The sequence below is a fragment of the Megalops cyprinoides genome, chromosome 14 (genome assembly GCF_013368585.1).
Source record: "Megalops cyprinoides isolate fMegCyp1 chromosome 14, fMegCyp1.pri, whole genome shotgun sequence".
NCBI classification, from domain to species: domain Eukaryota; kingdom Metazoa; phylum Chordata; class Actinopteri; order Elopiformes; family Megalopidae; genus Megalops; species Megalops cyprinoides.
In genome coordinates, this window is record NC_050596.1 from 24,659,647 (window position 1) to 24,667,998 (window position 8,352).

Genomic DNA, 8,352 nt, shown 5'->3' on the forward strand with positions numbered 1-8,352 from the left:
TTTAGCTCTACCCCTCCAGCTAACTGCTCTTTACACACGTTATTTCTCCTGCTTCTCTTCGGCGACAGGATTGTGACCATGGAATTCTACGGAAAGAACGATTTGACCCTGGGCATATTTTTAGAGAGATACTGTTTCAGGTAAAAAAAACACAAGGCTATACCAAATCTTTGGGAGAGAAATGAAATAATACATTTCCCACTGTCTCAAATAAACAGGCCATTATTGGTTAAATTCCTTCTTATTTACAGCAATAAATACCATCCCCTTGTGACTGTAAATGGCAGCACAAATTGAAACAGTTGATTGTTCTGCCAGTGATTCACATAAATAGTCAACTGTTTTAAAGTGGTACATCACACATGGGTTCAAAGTAGAATGACGTTTGATGTTAACGAGCCCCTTTTCCCTTGTGCGAAACAGACCTTCCTACCAGTGCCCCAGCATGTTCTGCGAGACTCCCATGGTGCACCACATCCGCCGTTTCGTCCATGGCAACGGCTGTGTGCAGATCGTGCTGAAGGAGCTGGACTCACCCGTGCCGGGCTACCAGCACACCATCCTCAACTACTCCTGGTGCCGTATCTGCAAGCAGGTGAGGGGGGGTGGAGGGGCGAGAGCAGGTGTGTGGGGCTGTAGGCTGAGGGGTGATTACATCACTAAGTGTGAATCTCGAGGGAGAATGCAGGCTGTTGTGAATACACTGCATTGCTCCTGTTAACATCCAGCTGTCTATATACTCAAATTGCAGTTTATGTGCTGTTGTTAACCAGTTACATTCATGGATCATGAAAGAAAGCATGTTCAGTGGAGGAACTGTTCCATACCCTTCCTGTGTTTTTGTGTGTGTTAAGCTTCACAAAAGGTTTTAAACCCTGGTGCTAATCTGTTAGACACTGTAATCATGACAAACATGCCTTTGAAGTTGTATACATTCCTTTGACTTGCCCATGACATTTCGGTGGACTCTCTCCAGGTGACGCCAGTGGTCCCTCTGTCCAGTGACTCCTGGTCAATGTCCTTTGCCAAGTATCTGGAGCTGCGCTTCTATGGGCACCAGTATACCCGGCGCGCCAATGCTGAACCATGCGGACACTCCATCCACAAGGACTACCACCAGTACTTCTCCTACAACCAGATGGTGGCCTCCTTCAGGTGGGGGCTCCAGCCCGCCTTCCAAAGGAACAGCCGTTGCAGTTTGTCAGTGTGTGCTATAGAGAATTTGGAGCGTGCAGTTTTAACCTTCACTGCTCATGTCTTTTAACAAAGTGATTCATTTGGTTTTTTTTTCTTAAAGAATATCCTTCTCCCAAAGGGTATTAGTAGTGTAAAGAAACACAATCATGATCAGAAACTTGTGAACTAGACTTGTCAATTGAGTTTGATTCTTACGTTATTGATTGATATAAGAGGATGTCATTGGATATAGATTTCATATGTGTAATAGCATAACTAGCCTTTATCATGGGGTCAGTTTGATTATGTAGTGTTGTGACATAATGAGCTTTAAAAAAATGGATATTTTCCCCTCTGGCCTGTAGCTACACCTCTGTGAGACTGTTGGAGATCTGCCTTCCTCCTCCCAAGATCTTCATCAGGAATCAGGGCCCCTCCAAGAACAGCCTGCTGCAGGACCTCAAGGACTTCTCACAGAAGTAAGAGCCTCGCGCTGCTTCCTGAGACTTCGGAGATAGATAGAGTTATCTGGTGGTGTTGGAGCCGTCTGCTCTGATCGATGATCACTGGTGGTTTTTTCTCCCCTCAGGGTGACTCAGGTGTACCTGGCCATAGATGACCGCCTCACCTCCCTAAAGACGGACACCTTCAGTAAGACCCGCGAGGAGAAGATGGAGGACCTATTTGCACAAAAAGATGTAGGTTCTCCCACACCAGCCCAACTAACCAGTCCTCAATATCAGCTTTAGAATGTGTGTGTGTTCGTTCTCTTTAGCTATGTCCTGAATTTCTATTGGTCAGACATATCCTTGACATGGTGATGTAATCCACTGTGACATCACCAGGTCCATAGTGGCTTGAGGTTGCATCAGTGCTGTGTTCATATCGGTCCCTGTTTGTCTGCTCATGGCCTCACTGCGATCCCGCTGCAGATGGAGGAAGCAGAGCTGCGCAGCTGGATCGAGAAGCTGCAGGCCCGGCTGCTCTCCTGCGGCATGGACGCCCCCCAGCAGCTGCAGGCCGTGCTGGAGTCAGTGGTGGTGAAGAAGCAGAGCCTGTGTGAGACCCTGCAGTCCTGGAACAGCCGGTGGGCGCACTCACCATTGCATACGACTGCGGAACGCTGTGAACCAACCGCTGTGCACTGCTTCACTGAACACATTCTCATCCTTTGAATTTGCTGTGTTCAGTATGTTGGGTGTTTATTAGCGCTGAAAACCCAGAGTGCTGACACTGAATACTGCCACGTGTTCATGTACTCAAACTTGCACTGTACATGTACTAGCTGTGAGGTGGAAGCCGTACAGACTGCAGTTCTAAGGTGGCTCTCTCTGTCCCTCCCTCAGACTCCAGGACCTATTCCAGCAGGAGAAGGGCAGGAAGCGTCTGTCCGTCCCACCCAGCCCGGGGAGACACAGACAGACAGACGACAGTAAGGTCAGTATTATGTTATTGTCATTTAGCAGAAGTTCTTTTCCACAGTGACTTACATAGGTCATAATTTTATCCATTTATACAGCTAGATATTTATTGGGGCAGTTGTGGGTTAGGTACCTTGGCGACTGGTACAACAGCAGTGCCACAGCAGGGAATTGAACCAGCAACCTTTCGGTTATTAGACCTTCTTCTTACTGCTACAACACACTGCTGCAAGACTTTCCTGGACTCGGTGTGCGTTATTAACTGGAACATCTCTGCTGGGGTTTAGATTCATAAACATTTTTTTAATATTTAATATTTACCCTCATTGTATTTGCATGAAACTTCATAAAGAATGAGGTACTAATGAGTGAATTTAAAGCCTTCACTGGTTTTTATTGATAGACGAGCGCTCTGGAGTCCTCCCCACGGAACCCCTCCCCTGTGGTGCAGAATGGAGAGAAAGGTGAGACCAGATTGGCCGCTGCACCGTTGATGTTCGCTGTAGCTTTGATCACGCTGGTGTGTTTTGATAATGGGCGTCTCCTCCACCTGTGGATTGACAGAGGATCGGTACCTGAGCACCCTGCCCTCGGGTTCCGGGTCCTCCTCACTGCTGCAGCTGCCGTCGCCAGGGGAGACGGGCGCAGAACCGCTGTCATCGGGTCCATCTTTCCCTGAGCAGGACTCCATCAGCATTCCCGAAGGTTTGCGTGCACCCTGCGTGTGACACACACACACGTACACCATACATATGCAGACACAGAAACACATACACATTCATATGCTGAACAGGGGGTAATGGAAGAGCCAGGCAGTGTGGCTTATGAGATGTGTTGCAGTTTATAGCGGTCACCTTTACCTGTTATAAATTTTAAGTGGCTGGTTTTCATTAGTGGAGCATTTTGTATTCTTGTATTTATTGGTTTATATGAGTTTGTTAATCATGTAAAGAAAAACGGTTCTTTTAATAAAGATGCCAGTGAGTGCGGTGACACTCACCATCAGGGCTTTCAGACATATCTAATGCGTTGAGTTGCCCAAACAGAGGACAGTGAAGATGTCTGATTTTAGTGGCTCAGCTACCCTAAATGGTGAATGCTCCTCCCCTTTACTCTCAGATGTGTTTGATGGACACCTCCTGGGCTCCAATGACAGCCAGGTGAAGGAGAAGTCCACCATGAAAGCTATCCTGGCCAACCTGTTGCCTGGCAACAGCTACAACCCCATCCCTTTCCCTTTGTAAGTGTTCCTGTAAATTTTGTTGGACTTGTAGTGGGGCATGGCTGTTGTATTTAGCACTGTGCGATATGAGGAGGTTCATTGAACTTTTAGATATTGCGTTATTGCTGGTAGGATTATCTGAGCTTCTTTGCACTGTGTTTTTTAACATGGCACCCTTGTTTGCGTCAGTGACCCAGACAAGCATTACCTGATGTACGAACATGAGCGAGTCCCCATCGCCGTGTGTGAGAGAGAGCCCAGCTCCATCATTGCCTTTGCTCTCAGGTGAGCTGGTTACAGTTCAATGTTCTCACAGTTTTCGCAACAAAAATATTTTCATGCCGCAATGTCATCGAAAAGTCCCAGAAAGTGGTCAGTTAACCCACTGTTCCTGAAAAGTCATTGCAGTTTCTTGTGTTTCTTTAATTTTGTAATTTGTCTTTAAAAATATTTAACTTTTTCTTTTATGATGAGGGAAAAGCAGCCACCTTTCTTGTTAACTCACTAGCCTAATGCCACATACTGTCAGGTCTGGCAAAGTCAGTGAGTTGATACAGCTGGATTACTGGCTGGCTCACCTACTCACTTGTCAAGATCATTCACAAGTGTATCTGGGAATGCAAAATGTTTTGAAAGCCATGTATCTCAGAAAACACTTCTGCCCTGTAGTTCCGTCTTCAAAATGGCTCAGTTGAAGCTTGCTGCAGTACAAAAAAGTGTTGTTGTATCCTTAGATTGTAAGTGAAAATGATGAGTAACATAATCTGATTTGAGCGAGAACCGCAATGTTCTGCATTCTGATGTTATTCTGTTTCCAGCTGTAAGGAGTACAAGGCAGCCCTGGAGGAGCTCTCTAAGGCTACAGTGAAGACTGGAGCGGAGGATACAGCCCCGACCAACAGGTACAGATAAGAACGTACACATATTGAATCCCGCTAAGTGGAGGGCTGCGCTAATGGCAGGAACTGAGGGGCTGCGGTGTCCTGACCGTATCGTGCCTCTCGTCTGTCTCACAGCACGGGAGAGAGCCGGGTGAAGAGCAGCCCCGCCAAACCCAACGAGACAGCTGCCCCGCCTGCGGCCCGCTCCAGCCTGGACACCGACCCGCTCAGTGAGTATCTGCCCTTTGAGGTCAAAGGTCAAAAGGACAGAAATCAGGAACTGTCAAGGAACCTCTGTGTTGGAGTACATCTCTGCCAACCAGTTCTCTGGTTAGTTGCTGAAAGAGCATTTACTCACTATGTTGTGTGTGTTATGCTTTCTCTGTTCAGAAGAGCCAGATGGAGGAGATAAGCAGAAGAAGCTGGCAGGGAACCCTCACATTGAACTGCGTGAGTGTCGGGCTCCACACTGTTCTCTCACAGTGGGAAAGCTCATTGTCTCTAACAGAAGGAAGTGGTTTTGTGGGGTGCAGTGCATATGAGGATAAATGAATAGTGTTTCTGGATGTTCAGTAATCCCCATGCGAAAGTGTAGGGAAGTCTGACGTGGCCAGAACCCATCCCTCCCCTTTCTTGGCTGAGTTCATATGGAATAGCCCATATTTCGTGTCCCTTACGTATTTAGTGAGCCTATACTTGGATGATAGGTGCAGTTTGTTTGTAGCTATGGGTGAATGTGGCCTTTTCAGAGTTCTCGGACGCCAACGCCAAGTTCTACTGTCGGATCTACTACGCGGAGGAGTTCCACCGCATGCGCGAGGAGATCATGGAGAGCAGCGAGGACGACTTTGTGCGCTCCCTCTCACACTGCGTCAACTGGCAGGCCCGCGGCGGCAAATCCGGCGCCGTCTTCTACGCCACCGAGGGTAACCACCGTCCCCAGCCTTTTCCTGTTTGTTTGTGATTCCTGCAGGTGGTTCATTCTAAGCAACACATTTTATACGGGCTCCTATCGGTCCTTCCACAATGTTTTTGTCATTACACTCAATTGGATATTTTGTCAGTGATTTGAGCAAAATACTTTGTCAGTTTTTTTTTTTAGCAAAGTGCACTGTGGCAGCAGTTTAAAAGGACTGCAGCATCATTGTAAAACATGTTTAAAACTTTTAAGAGTCTTGCGCCTCTTGTCAACCAAGTTGCAAACACGCGTTTGTTTGTCCATGGTTTTCTCCCCACAGATGACAGGTTCATTCTGAAACAGATGCCCAGGCTGGAGGTCCAGTCATTCTTGGACTTTGCCCCGCACTACTTTACATACATCACCGGTGCTGTGCAGCAGAAGGTAACGTCCAACCCCCGTCCCACCCCGGCAGTGTGTTCTTCAGGTTGACCGTGAGGAACTGATGTGGTCCACCATGAGGAAGCAGGGTGGCATAAAGCTCACATGACTGCTTAAAGGTCGACCTTGTGGCGAATCAGGGACTGCACTGGCATAATTATTAAAGCAACAGGACACTGTGCACTGAGGGCTTAAAAAACAGGTTCAGAATGTGAAGCATTTCTACTGGGTGTTTGAGCAGCTCAAGGCCCGAGGTCCACTCATAGGAGGATTACAGAGCAGAATTTGAGGGGGCCTTTGTGGGGAGAAATACAGCATGTTAAACAGAGATACTGAGGTGTCTTTGCACGGTTTGTGTCGCCTCAGCGTCCCACCGCGCTGGCCAAGATCCTGGGGGTGTACCGGATCGGCTACAAGAACTCCCAGAACAACACGGAGAAGAAGCTGGACCTGCTGGTGATGGAGAACCTCTTCTACGGGCGCAAGATGGCGCAGGTGTTCGACCTGAAGGGCTCGCTGCGCAACCGCAATGTGAAGACGGACTCGGGCAAGGAGAGCTGCGAGGTGGTGCTGCTGGACGAGAACCTGCTGCGGCTGGTGCACGACAACCCGCTGTACATCCGCGCCCACTGCAAGGCCATCCTGCGAGCCGCCATCCACAGCGACGCCTACTTCCTGTCCAGCCACCTCATCATCGACTACTCCCTGCTGGTGGGCCGCGACGACACCACCAACCAGCTGGTGGTGGGCATCATCGGTACGAAACCCCCCCCCCCCCCACTCCTCTTCTCTGCCGTTACCGCCTCCCCCTCACTGTCATTCTCTGCTTATTTTCCACTTAGTGAACACATTTGTGTTTCTTTAGACCATGGGGTTTCAGCCTTTTTGGTATATCCGTACCCTTTTTGAGAGCAAAATGTGACCTACTGAATAAATGTTGCAGTAATGTATTTAGGTAAGCAGTAACTTCTATCTTACTGTTATGACAGCACCCTTCATGACATTCTGTGGCCTTAAAGGGTTTGCCCAACTCTTGGATTACTCTGTGTGTTGTAAAGTATCTGAAATGACATCACAAATGGCCTCACATTCAAACATGGGAGCAGGCACAGTGGTGTAATGCAGGGTAGGAAGCACTGTAATGTAGATGGTCTATACCCCAGCCTGGGTAGGCTCTCTGTAGGTCCAGCACTTTCTCATCCATTTAAGTGCTATACTTTTCCCATTCAGCAGATGACGGTGCTCCTAGTGATTGCATCCCTCTGTTGTACACGGAGCAGTGTGAAAATGAAATGTTTCCCTTCTCTGCAGATTACATTCGGACGTTCACATGGGACAAGAAGCTGGAAATGGTGGTCAAATCCACTGGAATCCTGGGGGGCCAAGGTAGAATTCTGAGACAGCAAATGGTCTGTTTTTTTGATTTAATAGCTGTGTGCTCAAGTGCATCATGGGACTTAGTACTATCTGTGTTTATTCCATAGGGAAGATGCCGACGGTGGTGTCCCCAGAACTGTACCGAGCCCGGTTCTGCGAGGCTATGGACAAGTACTTCCTGATGGTGCCTGACCACTGGACCGGGTTGGGGGTGAACTGCTAAACTGGGCTCTGGACCATTAAGCAGAAGCAGAACCAGAACCATGGCTGCTATCAACGTCACATTCAAGTCTCTCTCCACACTGCAGCCACACAAGGAAGTCTCCAGTCTCTATTCAGACTTCGGAAAAAAGCACACTTAGATTAATTTGTTTGGTGGACTGAACTGATGAATGTTGAGTAACTTATTTAAAGCACGGTGACCCGGTCAGTTACACCCAAACAACTGAGGAATGCATGGAAAGCCTGCTGAATGGTGACAGATCTCCAGGGACGTGGGGGAGGGGAAGAGCCAGTGTTGTGGAAGTGCCAAGACAAAAGGATCATATCCTGTAGATTTTAGTCGTTGCACTGAAAGCCAGCCTGCTAAGGCCCCCATGTGGCATATCCAAACGACCCAATCTGAAAATGATGTAGATGAATTTGTCATAACTGTACAGAGATTAATGTAATAAAATATTGACAGTTTATCAAGGTGTCAACTTTTCATGAATTGTTTTGTCTCAGATCTTGAACTTGAAAATACAAAACACTCATTTTCATTCAGCAGTCTTGCATACAAAGTCTGCCTGTGTATCAGAAAAGAAGTATAGAAATTGGGAGTTTAAATTAGATTGTTGTTTGAAGTTTAATTCCACCTGTTATGTTCCTAGGGAGGTTGGAAATGGTGATCTTCTCTCAGGTTTAATTTCAGGTATACACAGTAAATGTCTGTCA

General features: G+C 47.5%; 1 protein-coding gene across 4 annotated transcripts in view; it reads left to right on the top strand.

Annotated features, from left to right (window-relative positions):
* pikfyve (phosphoinositide kinase, FYVE finger containing) overlaps window positions 1–8,043 on the top strand; it is a 28,481-nt gene extending 20,438 nt beyond the window's left edge. For all 4 annotated transcript variants that reach the window (XM_036545077.1, XM_036545079.1, XM_036545078.1 and 1 more), the window contains 19 exons: window positions 69–140; window positions 424–595; window positions 977–1,155; window positions 1,542–1,655; window positions 1,766–1,874; window positions 2,109–2,263; window positions 2,523–2,613; window positions 3,001–3,061; window positions 3,162–3,302; window positions 3,717–3,837; window positions 4,009–4,104; window positions 4,638–4,721; window positions 4,836–4,930; window positions 5,091–5,150; window positions 5,450–5,626; window positions 5,939–6,042; window positions 6,406–6,796; window positions 7,351–7,425; window positions 7,524–8,043. In XM_036545077.1, coding sequence (XP_036400970.1) covers window positions 69–140; window positions 424–595; window positions 977–1,155; window positions 1,542–1,655; window positions 1,766–1,874; window positions 2,109–2,263; window positions 2,523–2,613; window positions 3,001–3,061; window positions 3,162–3,302; window positions 3,717–3,837; window positions 4,009–4,104; window positions 4,638–4,721; window positions 4,836–4,930; window positions 5,091–5,150; window positions 5,450–5,626; window positions 5,939–6,042; window positions 6,406–6,796; window positions 7,351–7,425; window positions 7,524–7,639 — 2,413 coding nt within the window. In that variant the 3' untranslated portion in view covers window positions 7,640–8,043. The remainder of the gene's footprint in view (window positions 1–68; window positions 141–423; window positions 596–976; window positions 1,156–1,541; window positions 1,656–1,765; window positions 1,875–2,108; window positions 2,264–2,522; window positions 2,614–3,000; window positions 3,062–3,161; window positions 3,303–3,716; window positions 3,838–4,008; window positions 4,105–4,637; window positions 4,722–4,835; window positions 4,931–5,090; window positions 5,151–5,449; window positions 5,627–5,938; window positions 6,043–6,405; window positions 6,797–7,350; window positions 7,426–7,523) is intronic.
* The last annotated feature ends 309 nt before the right edge of the window (window positions 8,044–8,352 follow it).